At 42.2% G+C, this 17231-nt stretch overlaps 1 protein-coding gene across 1 annotated transcript in view; it reads left to right on the forward strand.

Moving 5' to 3' along the window:
• Nucleotides 1–8156: 8156 nt before the first annotated feature.
• LOC134944663 (acetylcholine receptor subunit alpha-1-B) overlaps nucleotides 8157–17231 on the forward strand; it is a 67862-nt gene continuing 58787 nt past the window's right edge. The window contains exons 1-3 of the mRNA XM_063933424.1: nucleotides 8157–8278; nucleotides 11753–11898; nucleotides 11993–12037. Coding sequence (XP_063789494.1) covers nucleotides 8236–8278; nucleotides 11753–11898; nucleotides 11993–12037 — 234 coding nt within the window. The 5' untranslated portion in view covers nucleotides 8157–8235. The remainder of the gene's footprint in view (nucleotides 8279–11752; nucleotides 11899–11992; nucleotides 12038–17231) is intronic.

Here is a 17231-nt window from a genome sequence, read left to right on the forward strand (position 1 = left end):
CTATCAGCTTCACAACAGGTGCAAAGTTGTGAAAAATCCGTCTATTAAGGTAAATATTTGAGGACTTGATTTAAAAACCTTTAGGTGCCCCACCCCCTCATGACTAATTAGGCAATTTGAAGTATTCATTTAATTGATCTAATAATTACATGCCATTATTGGGGTGAAAAATGGCCTCAAAATAATATTTCATATTAGTTTATGTACCCCAAATTTTATTTCAGTATTTTAAAGTAAAATAAATAAATAAATAAATATAGTTTAAAGTTTTTTTACATTTATTTAAAATTAAAAGTGGCTTTTTCCGGTTTCATTTGTATTTAAACAAAGTTTGCTTTGTTTCATTTTTTTACCTTTAAAAAAGAGACAAATCAGACATTTAAAGCATTTTTAAAGATGAAAGTATATGTCTTTAGGACAGTAATAAACATATTTACTGTTACCCAATTTGTTTATTTTTTTTTTTTTTTTGGGGGGGTACAGGATGTAATACAAAAAAAATTAACATTTTGGCCAAAAAAATTAAGCAATTGATTTTTTTTATTGAATAGCACCACAATCAGGAGCAAAAAAAGCCATGGTAATAAGAAAATTGGTGCAATAGCCGAAAATTACACTGCTATTTGAATATGACCCTAAGTGAAGTATTTTCAGTTATCCAAATATAGATATCACGTTCCTGATTATTCTAGTTACCAGTACCAATAGGTAAACAGAGACTCTTTGGGGGGAATTCCATTGTTTGAAAAGTCGGTTGGGTGTCTGTTTTTTCCTGTCTATTAGATAGGAAGAAACAGACACCCGACTGACTTTTCAAACAATTGAATACCACCCTTTGCATTCACTCGGCTGATAGGCTGAGAACTGTAGTTTGTACCCAGCTTGACCTCTTGTGACCTTGTACACACTGAACTACAAATAGCACAGTGCGTACGGGATAAGGAGGTTGGCATCTAAAATATAAAACAACACATATGATGCAACCTCCTGAACCATTATTCTCAACCAACTAGCCAACTAGTCAACTGGCATTCCCTGCGGTGCTCAAAATAATGAGTACTGTAGATCTGGAGAATGATCTTGTTGGGGTGTACTCGGTATCCCATCTTCCTTTGCTTCTGCGGCCTCTTAGACCCCAGACCACTGTCTCAGTTTCTACCATTGCTCTTACGCTTTCTACCTGGGACACCTTTAATATAAAATACACCCTCTCTGAATATCCTTCCCCCAAGACGCCTCTGAGGCATCACCCTTCATTTCCTCCAGGTCAGTTCTACAACATAGCTTCTGTGTGGCTGCCGCTGGCATCACCCAGTTCCACCATATCTTGGGTAGGTTCCCTACACAGTCTTTTGCAGAAATCCAGGCCAAAAGCCATTTGCCCACTCCTGCTTTACCAGTATCTTCAAAACCAGCAGTTTCCATGCCCATAGATTGGCTCTGTATTTAGCAGCCCATGGTAAGGAACTCCATTGTCTATCTGTATTTTTCAATTCTGGTTCTGGACTTTCCACCCCTTGACTCCCCATGAAGTATAGTAGCATGGAAATCAGACCTCGACTCTCCTTTTGGGGATGAAACATGGGCAGTTATTAGATCCACAATTTTAAACTGTTCTATCAGTGTGTCTATTAAAAAGAATGCCTACAATGTGTACTGCATACCCTACTTTGTCTGACCAATGTTGGTGGGAGTGTGGCCACATAGGTGAACAAGTCCATCAAATATGACAGAAAAAGCCTATCACCACCTTCTGGGTGATAGTCCAATCATTAATCAACTCGGTAAGAACCTTAGACTCTCTCTCTCTCTCTCTCTCTCTCTCTCTCTCTCTCTCTCTCTCTCTCTCTCTCTTGCCCTGGCTAACATGCTCATGTGTGCCTCAGTCTGACAGATGCCTAAAAATATTAACAAATTGATTTTATATATTGCTAGCATTGATTTATACCAATTAGCCAAAGCCTAGAAACAATCTTCTTCCTAAAATGTTCAGGAGTGGGTGAACAGGGTATGGTTGTATCTAAAATGGCATATATTACCAGACTCCAGAACAACACAGTGTGCAGACTCTATCTGGGCCCCCTCCTTGCAGAGACTCTGGGCACTAGGGTCACTAGAAGACCCTAGTGCTGCCCCAGAGCTTAGTGTGCATGCTCAGTCTCAAGGAAAATGGTGCAGCAGCCATTTTCCCGGTGATTTTCCTACTGTGCATGCGTAAAATGCCAGGAAAATGGCTGGAGCGCCATTTTCACAGTGATTTGTGCTGCTGCCACCAGCGGGAGACTTTGGAGAGGTAAGTATTGATAAAAATGGATGCACCCATTATAGATACGTCACTGTAATAATCATGGCTGTTTACAAAATGGATGTTGGACTATTATTATCATTCCTATTTTTGTATGTAGTATGTACAGAAATAACCACTCTCATTGTTGCCATGATACATATGCACATGCACATGCATTGCAGCAATGACTGGGTGTGTCCGAGTGCGACAATGCAATGTTTATGGGCTGCAAGTGCGAATATACGCACATGTACTTGCAGGCTAGTGCAAATAGCTGCACAATAGATGAGCGCGGCTACGTCTGTATATAATGGAAGGCTACAATGCTATCCACTGTTCCACAATAGACGAAGAAGAGTTCATGGTCTGTCATCCATTAGTCTGTAATCATAAATCATACAGTTATTTTTTCATAAGCATTAACAAGATCAAATAACTTGAAATAAAAATAAAAACATAAAGGGGAATTTAAAATATACCTCTGTTTTTTGGGAGGAGATAAGATCGAGTAAGCATGGCCGGACAAGCATAGGTCGACTGTTATAAGGACATGTTCATTTAACAGTGACACAATTAAATGAGTAAAGCAACAGGGTTGGTTACGGAAACCCATCAGAAGACCGGCAGCAGAATCCCGATGGCCAAAATCCCACCGGATACTGGTACCCTAACCCTACTCCTAACCCACCCCTCCCACAGCATAACCCTGTCTATGCCTGTAACTTAACCCTAACCTCCCCCACCCTCACAGCCTAACCTTAACCTTCCCCCTAGTGCAGTGGTTCTCAAACTGTGTGCCTAGGCACACTGGGGTGTATCGGGGTACTTGCAAGGATGCCCTGGGTTAATGGAGCAAGGCCCTCATTCCGAGTTGTTCGCTCGTTAGTTTTTTTCGCAATGGAGCGATTAGTCGCAAACTGCGCATGAGCAACGTACGCAGTGCGCCTGCGCCAAGTAAATTTGCTAAAAAGTTTGTTTTTTTACTCACGGCTTAACAAAGAAATTTCTTCGTTCTGGTGATCGGAGTGTGATTGACAGGAAGTGGGTGTTTCTGGGCGGAAACTGGCCGTTTTATGGGTGTGTGCGAAAAAACGCCGCCGTTTCTGGGAAAAACGCGGGAGTGTCTGGAGAAACGGGGGAGTGTCTGGGCGAACGCTGGGCGTGTTTGTGACGTCAAACCAGGAACGAAACTGACTGAACTGATCGCAGTGGCAGACTAAGTCTCGAGCTACTCAGAAACTGCAAAGAAATTTCTATTCGCAATTCTGCTAATCTTGCGTTCGCAATTCTGCTATGCTAAGATTCACTCCCAGTAGGCGGCGGCTTAGCATGTGCAATGCTGCTAAAAGCAGCTAACGAGCGAACAACTCGGAATGAGGGCCCAAGACCAATTACATTTTTTTACATTCAGTGTAATAGACAAATCCAGTGCTTGTGGCTTCCAGTCATAAAATATGTGAATAAACAGAAGTGAATCCTGCCCCTCACCACATAACGGAACCTAAGGGTGACATATAAAAACAATTTACTTAATTTTTAAAAAAAAATCTGAATTTCTCAATATGAAACTTTTGACTAGTGTTACCGTGAAAAACATTCTGATACTCTAGGGTGCCGTGACTCAAAAATAAAATGTAAACCACTGCCCTAGTGCCTGACCCTAACCCCGTGCCCCATACTTACCGGCGAGATGTGTCGAGATTCTGTCCATCAAGATTCCGCTATTGGTCTCCTGAGATAAAAAGACAATTCTACAAAGCCAGTTCTTTTTATGTTTACATTTATTTAGGCGATTAATACATTTTCTGAAGTCTATTTAAAAATAATTTTCATGACAAGGAGCACAATTCAATAATCCGTAGACAATAGCCTCATTCATTTGCTCCAAGAGATATTTGTCTGATCCGTAGTAAAGTACTGTCTTTTTTTTATTTTTACGGATCAGTTATACACTTGATGTAAAATTCTTGATTTATATCAGTTCATAAACTGAGACCAGTAAAATAAAAAGTAATGTCTGAATTTAAGAGGAAAATAAATATCTCCTGGATGATAGTGCTCAGATTGAATCACATACTAATACCCCTTACACAAATAATTTACTGTGGCTAATTTACTCACCCGGGGCCGTCTGCACTTATTGGAGGATTTTACTCAACCCCGACTATCAGCACTGATTGGGGATTTTGCTTCCAGCAGGTGAAACCAAATTCCCGATAAGCTTCCATTTTTCCCATGATCACTACCGTAACAACACATAGGTCTGCTGCTTTTCATGGATCCCATGTGTTTTTGTATGAAAACAGGTAGTTTTTCACATGAAAAAAAAGGGCTATAATTGGATAGCCCGGTAATGACCATCAGCCAAAATATCGCTAAAAGCCCGTTTTTATCATACGGCAAATTACCGCGGCTTATAGGATACCCCCCTTAGTCTATTAATGAACATCCAGCTACACAAAACTTGCTACCTCCTTGCTTAGACCAAGTAGACCTCCTTGCTTAGACCCTCAGTGCAAGATAGTGCTGATCTGCACTGGAAGTTCTAGAAAGAGACCTTTACAACAACAAAAGTCAGAGAGATGTTTATATAAAGGTGTGTACACACGGTGAGATAAATCTGTAAGATTTTGACTATATAGTCAAAATCTTAAGGAAAGTTAGTGCACTTCTCAAGGTGTTAGTCAGCTTGTGATACCCATTCGATCTCAATGCGCACTCCCGTGGGGTATCGCAAGGCTAGATAGACTGCAGGCAAGTCAATCTTGAATATCTAGTGTACTATCTAGTACAAAGTATAGTCAAAATTGGCATTTAGTCAAAATCGTACATAGACAAAATCGAAAGTACAGACAGTCAAAAGCTTTACTATCTGTGCTATCTGGCCTCTGGGGGAGTTCAAGGGAAATCGCATAGTCAAAATCGGGCATAGCAAGGATCTCACCGTGTGTACACACCTTTACAATGATCCACTGGCATGCGCAGCACATTTTATTAGGGGGTGCACCGTCGGAGGGGTGTGTCTAGCACCGCCTTTTGGGCGTGTCTAGCACCATCTATTGATGGTCAACGCATATAAAATATCCACCTTTGTACCAATCCTAATAAAGCAGATGCATTGTCAGATGTTGTGGTGTGCACCAAATACCCCTGATGGCACTCATGCAATTACACTGCTCCTCCTCAGCCTGGTCTGGCTCCCCCTCTCTTTCCCCTGCAAGCTGCAGCAGCTTACTTACAAGTCAGTCACTCACTGACACTGACAGTCACAGACTAGTACTGCTGCTGCTGGAAAAACAAGTGACCTGTCAATGCTGCTGCCGACCGCCTGCCAGTATTGAATTTGTCTTCCTAAGAGTAACGCTGGCTGCATGCTGCTCCTTATCAGTGGCTGGCGTTGGCATAGCATAGAAGGAGAGAGGTAGGCGTGTGACGGATGGGCGTGCGAGCAGCATGACGTAATCACATCACATCACACTGTTTTTGTACATGGAGGTGGAGCTGGGAATTTGAAAGCCGGTGGCAGTGGCACCCTTGATTAACCCAGGCGTCCGGTCAGTAATGCAGTCCTGCAGGGTGCAGCGCAGAGGGGACAGTAATCAGCCTGCTCAGCAATCGCTGCATCAGGAATGTGAGATCGGGGTGCCAGACATTAGGGGGTGCCTGTGCGCACCAGGCACCCCCCCTGCGCACACCTATGCAATGATCACATGTCAGGCATGTCTATTTTAATTTTAAAGAGGCTTATATGTATGTTGTCCTTAAGGAGTGTTTATTCAAAATAGCATCTCACATACTTGGAGATAAAACAAGGGTATATAGGCAAACCCAGAGAAGGGTTGTAGTATCCTGGAAACCGACTGTACCTGACCAGGCCAGAGGCTTGAATCATGACCATAATTGTCTGTGTCTAGAATTTTCGTAGAGCTGCGGCCATATCATGGAGTAGGAGGGATAGAACAGAGCTGCTGCTTATGCCCAGTGGAAGAGGTTTCTCCTACCAAGTCCGCTGTGTTTGTAGATCTGAGCTCTCAATCAGTGCACCAGACCATAGAGACCAGAGAGCAGCTTGCTGCAAGAAGAGGCAGGTGTCTTAGCATGAGGTGGGCGAATGTGTGCTTACAAAGGTCAGTTCTGTCTCCTTCAGATTATATTACGTATGAAGTATAATTATTTACACTGCATTTTGTTAAGTACTAATTATGTCCTCTTCATGGGCTGACCACACTTGATCTAAAACCAAGCATTTGGAAACCCCACTCTAGAAATCCTGCATTTTTTCCTAAGGTAATATTGTTCTGCTGTCAGGTGTAGATAAGTGTAATTAAAGTATAAATAGCATAGCAACAGTCTGAAACAACAGTCTGCCGTCTGTGTATTGCTGCTGTCTAGACTGGGATCATTTGGGGACTGAATCTCAACAGGGAGTAAAACACAGAGCAAGTAACCTTGCAGTTTGCTAAAACCATGTTGCAGTGCAGGTGGTTCAGATGTAAAATGTACAGAGAGACTTACTGTAGATATGAGAGGGGCATGTACACACTTAAATCTAAATTAGTGTAAAAATAAAGCTGTGCAGTATTTGTGGGCAATGGGGGTCATTCCGAGTTGATCGCTAGCTGCATTTGTTCGCTGCACAGCAATGAGGCTAAAAAATGGCACTTCTGCGCATGCGGCGCAATGCGCACGCGCGACGTACTATTACAAAGACCGATGTAGTTACACACAGGGTCTAGCGATGCTTTTCAGTTGCGCTGGCTGCTGCAGAGTGATTGGCATGAAGTGGGCATTTCTGGGTGGCAACTGACCGTTTTCAGGGAGTGTTCGGAAAAACGTAGGCGTGCCAGGAAAAATGCAGACGTGGCTGCGTGTTTGTGACGTCAAATCCGGAACTTAATGGTCTGAAGTGATCGCAAGCGCTGAGTAGGTTTTGAGCTGCTCTAAAACTGCACAATTTTTTTTGTAGCCATTCTGCGATGAAAGCGTTCGCACTTCTGCAAAGCTAATATACACTCCCAGAGGGTGGCGGCTTAGCGTTTGCACGGCAGCGAAAATCTGCTAGCGAGCGAACAACTCAGAATGACCCCCAATATACAAAAGTAGTCAGCATCTACCCTGCATGCAAAAAGACAAATGTATCTATACCCCTTGCATTGCAACATGGTTTGTTCAATTTACAAACGTACTTGCTTTGGAACAATACACTTACCAAAATTGTGGGCATGTGAAAACAAACGTATAGATGAAAGCTAAGTTATAGATTGGGGATCGGTATGATTTACCTACAATCAAAATCCTGACATGGTCAAAATAACGACAATCAAAATGTCGACATGTCAAAAAGTAGACACAAGTTTTTCATTTTTTGGGGGTGTGTATGTCAACATAGGTCGACATGGACACCGTATAAGTGTACTGTGTCCCCTTGCATGCGGTGCATCGCTGCGCTCGGCAGACTATTATATTCCCCTTCAAGGTCCACTGGGATGGTAAAGTATTAACAAATCGGTTTCAATTAAAAAATCATGAAAAACTCATGTCGATTTTTTGACCATGTCAACATTTTTAATGTCTGTATGATGACCATGTTGGTATTTTAACCATCAGTCAATGGTTGCCGGTATTTTGACCATCAGGATTTTGATTGTAGGTAAATTGACTGCATCCCATAGATTATCTAGTATATATGAGTGAGCAGAAAACTCTAGCAACAAGACTTGAACCCATGAGTTGCAAAAGAAATGACTGCTGGATGATGTGTAAGAGCTCTGAGAAGCTCAGCTGTCCTAGTGAACAGGTGCAGAGCAATAATAGCCCAGTAGCTCCATTCCAACCTCTGGGACCGGAAGCTGATCAGTCCCACACTCCAGACGAGTTTCAAGAGTCTGAAATTTCATCATTCCCGGCTTCAAACCAAAGCGTAACAGAGCTGGGAGAAAAGGAAGGAAATGGATTTTATTTTTCCATGCCTTATTTTCCTCTTACAGTCAGGTACATTTATTATTTTCATATTTTTTGGACAATTTATCTGAGATATTTTATTATTCTATTATAATGTATATGTCTGTTCTGTTGATTGTGTTTAAGATACCATTGATCTTTTATAATGTATGGCTATTCTGTTGATTGCCTTTCAGATACAAATGATCCATAATGTGTAATTGTGTTTTATGTGGACTGTTCTTAGATATATATCATACACTATAGTGTATACATCACTACTGATTGTGTAACTTCATTATAACAGCTAGAAACTAATGTAATATTTTACATCGTGTCTATATAGTGTAAGATCTCAGAATGGCAATCTCCATTATACTCTCTGTGGCACATAATAATTAGTGTAAGACCAATACATACTTTGGATGTTGCATTATTTATGGATATTTATTTTGTCTACTTAGAATATTCTCCCTTGGCAGAGAAACAGTAGTGTAAATTCATAATTTCCAAAATCTGTAATAATTCCCAATGACAATGCACTGTCAGGCAGGCGTATGTAATAACTTACACAGATCTTCATGTACGATAATATATTTTATCACATGTTTACATAACATATTTATAATATAATGGATTACTTTTACATTTTAAATGTTCATCTTTAAAGAAAATTGTAAATGACATAGCCCAAAGAATAAGAATAGACAGTGGAAATGACATTTATTATACAGAATAAAAGGAACAGTTGATCTATATTGAAATATAGGGACATTTTCACAGACAGGAATGTCCAGGGAGTATAATACATTAAAAACTGGGACTGCCCCTTGAAATTAGGGACCATTGGCAAGAATGCGTAAAATTGACAGATAAAATACCCAATTGGATCTTTTTCAGCATCATTTTTTTTTATGTTTCTCTGTTTTTTTGACATGAATAATGTGTACACTGCAAAACTAAAGTGCTTCTAGATCTTAAGGTCTTGTATGTACTGTACCAGTCTTATTTTTACACATTTACCAAGAGTTGATAAAGCCTATCAAATACATTATGCTGTTGATAGTCTTAAAAATAAAGTAGGCAAATAAACATCTGTTTTCTTGTAAGCCCTCTCCGATTTGCATCATTTCTGATTCTGTAACTGTCTGCAGTATTCAGAAGCACTAGTGCTCGGTAAATAATACATGCTTCGGAAATGCTGCAGGAGACTTTTGAGAGGTAATAGTAATAGTGAGGTATGAGGTTTTGTTCAGGCTTTAATGGTGGTTGTTGTTTTTCATCTCCTTTGTGTATGTGCCCTTAGAGTGCAAAGTGATTGACATGCTGCATCTTGTAATAGAAACTTTGAGATCTCATAGCACAGAGCATGGTACAGCCTGGAGTCTTTCAATAGGTGGCGCTGGCATCTCTTTACCCCTGCAGACAACAAGCAGGACTGTCTGCATATAATCATAATTGAGGATAACTAGTCCCGCTTGTCAGCAACAGCGAAGGTGCTGTAAAAAAAAAAAAATACTTACTTTCTCCCCAATGCTAATCAATAATGGTTGGGAGCTGAGAAGGAGGGCGCCCAACAATGAGATTGTCACGTTAGTGTGTGATGATGTCACTGAGCATGACAGCGCTCCACTACATTATAGAATTTTTGGAAAAAATGCTTTTTTTATTGATGTACCAACAAAAACAATACAGAACATAAAACCAGAGAATAATATCAGCTGCTATCGGATAGCTGGACATAATGATGTTCCATAAATAACACATGGGAAAACATTGTCAATGGAAATAACATCAATAGAACAGGTTGGCAGGCCCCCCCCTCCATTCACAGGAGATAAGAACACCGAGCTATAAAACTGGAGGGAATAAGTCTACAACAGCAGAGGTGTCACATCATCCGAGAGGACTGGAGGATCGTCAGCAAAGAATCTAGTCTTATACCATGCGGTATTATGGAAACAGCAATGAATTTGATGGTGAATCTGGGATGGTAGAGAAGAGATAAATTCTTTCCAAATATTAAAAAAATTGTCAACACTAGATTCGTTATTTATAGAATAATCGACCCAATCCATGGAGAAAACAAAATATAATTTATTGGCAAAAAGAGTGAAAGGATGTGGGCAATTCTGTATCCAATACTGCAAGATACACTTCTGCATGACCGACAAGACTATTAATAAAAAAATTTGACAACCAGTGGTCGGTTTTAAGGTTGAATCTAGGATTCACAGAACCACCAATTCAGAAGTTAGGGAGTTGTATTCCATCAAGTGAGTATATGTAGAATTTTGGACTAGGCGCCAAAATTATTTACTTAAAGGGGCAGTTCCATTTACAATGTACAAAGGACGTGCATGGTTGCCCGCATTTTGGACAGTCCCCAGTATCGAAGAGGCCCATAGTTCAGCGACAATTAAGGGACAAGTAACCATGATGGTAGATGTTTAAAAACATTTCTCTATAGGAGCTAGCTTTCAAGACCTTTATTTATTTATTTTTTTTTTTAAAGCAGAGTTGGAGGCATGCTTGTTTGGAAGATAATTATCCCAAAGAAATTATTTTGTCTGATCAGTGTGAAAATCCCCTAAATGCAGTAATTGAAGGCAGTCCATGAAAGGGGGGGCATCTCTCCCACCCTGGCTTCCATTAATTCAGGGGCACCCACATGCAAAATAGGGGAGTCCCTTTCCAATAATGCAACCTATTAGTAGTTTTCTGCTGATTATCACTTATGATCACCAACCAGTGTCACCTAGCACTACAGAAAGATTATATATCCACAGATGGGGAAGGGCAATAAATGTTCCTTATCCCTATATACTCGTACTTACACAAAAACAAGCGGAGATCCCCATTTTCAACAATATGCCCCTCTAGTATTTATTGCCTTGTGATCGCCTGTGATCACCAGTAAATGACACCCAACTGCTCAAACAAATGAAATTTTACACAGGTGGGGTGTGATCTAATTGCCAGATCTCCCCCATCCTGTGTGAAATAAAAACAGATGTCTTCCTATGTTTTTTCATTTTATATCCCCTTAGCTGGGGAGGAGAAGTGGGGCTCTTCATCCACATATACCTTTAAAACTGTAGTTGACGTGTCCCCCCTGATTCATTTAACCTCTCACCACTTGCACTAATCACCGTTGGGGAGTCCAATGTTTCACTGTGGCCAATCACGGAACAGAGACCCTGGTGTGCCTGTCAGCATACGCATAGCTGCCAGAGCATTCTGGCCCTTATAGCACTACAGTTTAAATCCAGGGTCCACTGGGACCTGTAGTCCATCTGTACTAAAATCGACACAGTTATTTAAATAAAGACATGCCAACACAATCTTTCTTCTACATGTGGAGATCCAGGCCACAATGGCCAGCAATCCCCTATCACTCACAAGCTGATTTTCCAACTATTTTTAAACCAGATTAGAGGCAAATACAAGTACTTGAATTTATTAAAAATGTTTTAACTCTGAATCAGTTCAGTTGACTCTTTCAAAATATTTCTATCCCTGCAGCTGGAAATGTGCTCTCCTATGAGGATGAATCGCGACTGATTAGAGACCTTTTTGAAAACTACAATAAAGTTGTTCGTCCAGTTGACACATTCAGTGATAAAGTTGTGGTAACAGTCGGACTACAGCTTATTCAGCTTATTAATGTGGTATGGCGATCACGGCAAATTAATCCAATCATTTATAAAACAGGTTTGCTCTATTGTCTTTTCATTACCTAACATTGTTTTTCTGTTTTTAAAGGATGAGGTCAATCAAATTGTATCAACTAATGTCCGTGTGAAACAGGTTTGTGGTTCAGCTTATTTACATTTTGGATTTTGTCACATAAATATAACTTAAAATTAAACTAAAGTATTGCTTCTATCTGACACTAAAGGGCCCTACACACTTGACGATAACGATGATAGATATAAACGATATCGTTCAAAAATGAACGATTAATCGTTCATATCGTTCAGTGTGTATGCATCAACGATGAACGATGCGTGGCCTCGCAGTCGTTCATCGCAGATCTACAGTTTCCTTGTTTATACATGCAAGTCAGTTTGGACGCTATAGATGTATGTACTGTCATATCGTTCAAATCGGCCATCGATATCGTCCAGTGTGTAGGCAAAAATCGTTGATGAAAAAAATCGACCATCGATAATATCGTTGGACGTTAAAATCGCTCAGTGTGTAGAGCCATTAAGAGGCATATTCAATTAGCTGTGGGTTGTTTGGAGCTATTTAATTAAAGACCTGCGATCAACCTGAGAACAGCCCAGAGGCAGCAGTTAAGCTTATTTTCTGCTTGCACCCTCTGCAGAGAGCACTGGTGCAGCCTTGAGGAACCAAGCACATGTTCTAAGGCTGCCTGTGCTACTCTGTCTGGTGCTGATGGGTCAGCGGCATTCAGCTCAGAGGCTGTTATGGCAATCAGGTAGGTGTCACTGGTTATTGGTGCAGCACAAGGAGCAGTGGAGCAGTGTGTGATCATTGACATTGATCAGTGTTGGCCAGACAGCAGCACAGCAGCAAGCAGAGCCGGATTAAGGCTATGGGGGACCCGGGGCGCTTTAAACAAGGGGGCCCCTAACAGAGGTAGGGAGATCAAATATATATATATATATATATATATATATATATATAAAATATGGGATGTAGTTATGTGACCGGCGATCAGGAGACCGCCGGTTACAAAACCGACGGCTACATTTCACTCCCTTCACAATTCCTAGAGTCGGTATGTCGACTAGAAGGGACTATTCCCACTCGTGGGTGTCCACGACACCCATAGAGTGGGAATAGAACCTGTGGCGAGCGCAGAGCAGCTTGCCACTTAGCCTGCCGGGCATCTAAATGCTGAGATCCCACCTTCGGTATGGTGACCGGCGGTCTCCAAACCGCTGGTCACACAATACCAACATATATATATATATATATATATATATATATATATATATCAAAGGCATGATGTCTGGCTTTCCCCCTGCATGAACAATGCTGCAGCGGTTGCCCACCGGGTGTTGCGCTGGGTGGCCGCACAAATAAATCCACAATTGTCCCAATGGTGCAGCACTCCTGGCGTCTAAGTAATACCACTGTTTTAGGCATAAGTTTGGCAACGTTTCAGTGCCCTTTATTAGTGTGGCACTTTCATCAATAGTGGTATTACTTGGACGCCAGGAGTGCTATGTACATACATACACCTGCATATACAGTATATGTTTACACATGCACATATATATATATATATATATATATACACACACATATACACCTATATACACACACACACACACACACATTACCCACACACACATAATTACACACACACACACACACACACAACACAACACAAAGCAAAAAATTACAATTTAACACAGCAGCAGGTAAATAAAAAAAAACAACAAACAATACACCCAGCTTACTTTTTGATCTGCTGCTGGTGAGACAGGAGAGCAGCTACAGCTCGCTCCCCAACGCAACCCCTCTGGCTCCACACATCTTCCGTGCAGCCTGCGCGCCCAGCCAGTGACTGAGCCGCAGGCTGCTACTACTTCTCACCCATTGGACAGCTGAGCCGTCGCTCAGCTGTCCCTTACTTCATGAAGCGCCAGCGCTGTTAAGTTGCCAGGGCAACCGACAGGGATACGCGCGGGGTCCGGGAGGCCAGTGCTGCAGGTCAGATCGCTAACAGAGATCCGATCTGTGGCTGGCGGCGGGGGGGCCCTTTTAGAAAGGGGGGCCCGGGGTACATACTCCCCCTTATTCCGGCTCTGGCAGCAAGTATTACCAATAGGATAGGAGTGACTGAGTCAGCTCAGTTCATATTAGAACTGAGTGGTTTGGTTTTGCTGCAAACCGAACACACCTGAACTTTGGGGTTCAGCCTGACACGAGTCCAAGCTTGGGTCATCACGCCAAATTCGGTTCTAGTATTTAAAAAACAAATCTCATGTGTTTTGGATTGCTTGTAAGTTCCTCCCTTGTGATTGCAGGTGCCATTACCTATTGGAAATGATTGGAAATAAGTCCAAATTATATTATTTTAGCAGGGTTATTTTAGCAGGGGTTTTTTTAACAAAAATTAAAGAAATCCAAAACACAATGATGATCTGGAACCAGAACTAAACCTATAGCATGGGGTTCACATATCTCTAGTTTACATAGCCCCGACAAGACGACAAAATGTGTTAAGGTTACACACTTTACCAGAGGATCGGCCACCTAATCTAAAGATTGGTAAGGTTTAAGCACAAACAATCTTACACATATACACTTACCAATCTACCACCCTACATGCCTGTCCACAGGAACCAGTAGTGACGTCATTGTCAGCGATACCTGCAGCTGTGATATGGGATGGTCAGCAGGTTGCCTATGCATACAGGCAGACACAGTCCAGCCGACTTGATATGCCTGTGAATGTACACACGAGCCAATAGTCCAGCCTATATATAGTTCATCAGTACAAACAATATATTGGCAAGTGTATAGTGGCATGACCGGAAAATCTCAGAGTGCCAGCTTCACTGGGGAGACTGGCTATCTCGGAAGATTCCCAGGGCATGCCACTGCTCCTTCTCCCTTCTTCCTCATACTCCATTCGGGGGGTGGAGTTTTGCGGAATGACACGGTTGCGTTGTGACATCACAACGCAACTGCATCATTCCAAAAACTCTGCCCACCCCAAGCGCAGTACGAGGGAGCAGGTGGAGGTGATTTGCCTGCCAGCAAAATACACCCCCTTGGCAATGGGCCTTACCCTTGGCAACGAGTATAGAATCCCAGAGCATGAAACCCCTGGCAACGAACATGAAACCCCTAGCAATGATCAGGTAGTTAATTTAAAAACCAACCCTGGAAGGTCTGCATAGTTAAAATAAAGTCACAACTGAAGGGGTTAATCCTTGTAGTAGTACTACTACTACTACTACTACTACTACTACTACTACAGTACTACTACAGTATGTATAACTCATGTTCAGTTCTATAGTAACTGTATGTGTTAAAATAATAATGTGTTTACTTTAAATAAAGAATATGTGCTTAAGTAGCTAGTTTATTTGAAACAAAAACCATTTATGTTCTGGGACCAATGTTTAGGTCTAAACAATGTTTTGTTGCCTTTCATTGCAGCACCCTATAGAATTGGCAAGGCTATATTCATGTCCTTGAGCAAAGCGCAGTTAGAAAAATAGGATTTTGGTACCAACCGGTAAATTATTTTCTCGTAGTCCGTAGAGGATGCTGGGGTCCACATTAGTACCATGGGGTATAGACGGGTCCACTAGGAGCCATTGGCACTTTAAGAGTTTAAGAGTGTGGGCTGGCTCCTCCCTCTATGCCCCTCCTACCAGACGCAGTCTAGAAACTGTGCCCGAGGAGACGACATACTTCGAGAGAAGGACTTAACACAGATAGTGGTGAGATTCATACCAGCTCACACATACAAGGCACGTCAAGACAACTAGCTTGAACTAATCAGCAATGGCTGAAACATTACTTACCAAGTAACAATGCAGTACTCAACTAAACGAAGTGGTACTGAACCAAATAACAATAGCAGGAAAATGACGCGCTGGGCGGGCGCCCAGCATCCTCTATGGACTACGAGAAAAGGATTTACCGGTAGGTACCAAAATCCTATTTTCTCTTATGTCCTAGAGGATGCTGGGGTCCACATTAGTACCATGGGGATGTACCAAAGCTCCCAGAATGGGAGGGAGAGCGCGGAGGCTCCTGCAGAACTGATTGACTGAACTTCAGATTATCAGAGGCCAAAGTATCGAACTTGTAGAACTTTGCAAACGTGTTCGACCCCAACCAAGTTGTAGCTCGGCAAAGTTGAACTGCCGAGATACCCGGGCAACTGCTCAGGAAGACCCCACCTTACAAGTAGAGTGGGCCTTAACAGATTTTGGACACGGCAGTCCTGCTGTAGAATAGGCATGCTGGATAGTGAACCTAATCCAGCGAGAAATAGACTGCTTAGTAGCAGGACACCCAATTTTCTTGGGATTGTATAGGACAAACAGAGAGTCCGACTTCCTGTGACGAGAAGTTCTCTTCACATAACTCTTCAGAGCCCTCACAACATACAAGGACTTTGAAGTAATCAAGGAGTCAAGAGCCACTGGCACCACAATAGGTTGGTTGATATGAAATGCCGACACAACCTTTGGAAGGAACTACTGACGAGTCCAGAGCTCAGCTCTATCCTCATGGAAAATCAAGTAAGGGCTTTTGCATGACAAAGCCCCCAGCTCTGAGACACGCCTAGCAGAGGCTAAGGCCAACAAAGTTCCATGTAAGAAATTTGAGCTCCACCTCCTGTAGAGGCTCAAACCAATCCGACTGGAGAAACTGCAACACCACGTTAAGGTCCCAAGGCTCCGTAGGCAGTATAAAAGGAGGTTGGATATTCAGAACTCCCTTCAAAAACGTCTGAACCTCAGGGAGGGCAGCCAATTGCTTCTGAAAGAAAATGGACAGAGCTGAAATCTCAGTCCCATAACCACTCCTGTCTTTATAAAGAGGAGGAACGTCCCAGTTGAAATTCCACCGCAGGAAACTTCTTGGACTCACACCAAGATACATATTTCTTCCAAATACGATGGTAATGTTTAGACGTTACCCCTTTCCTAGCCTGAATGAGGGTAGGAATCATTGCTTTTGGAATACCCTTCCGAGCAAGAATCAGGTGCTCAACTTCCATGCCGTCAAACGTAGCCGCAGTAAGTCTTGATAGGCGAACGGCCTCTGCTGCAGCAGGTCCTCCCGAAGAGGAAGAGGCCTCGGCTCTTCTTGCAGTAGATCCAGAAGGTCTGCGTACAAAGCCCTTCTTGGCCAGTCTGGGGCAATGAGGATCGCTTGAACCCTTGTTCTCCTTATGAGCTTTAGGATTCTTGGGATGAGTGGGAGTGGTGGAAACACGTACATTGACTAGAACACCCACGGAGACACGCCGAAGCTTACTGTTGAGACGAGAGGC

The sequence above is a fragment of the Pseudophryne corroboree genome, chromosome 7 (genome assembly GCF_028390025.1).
Source record: "Pseudophryne corroboree isolate aPseCor3 chromosome 7, aPseCor3.hap2, whole genome shotgun sequence".
Taxonomy (NCBI): Eukaryota; Metazoa; Chordata; class Amphibia; order Anura; family Myobatrachidae; genus Pseudophryne; species Pseudophryne corroboree.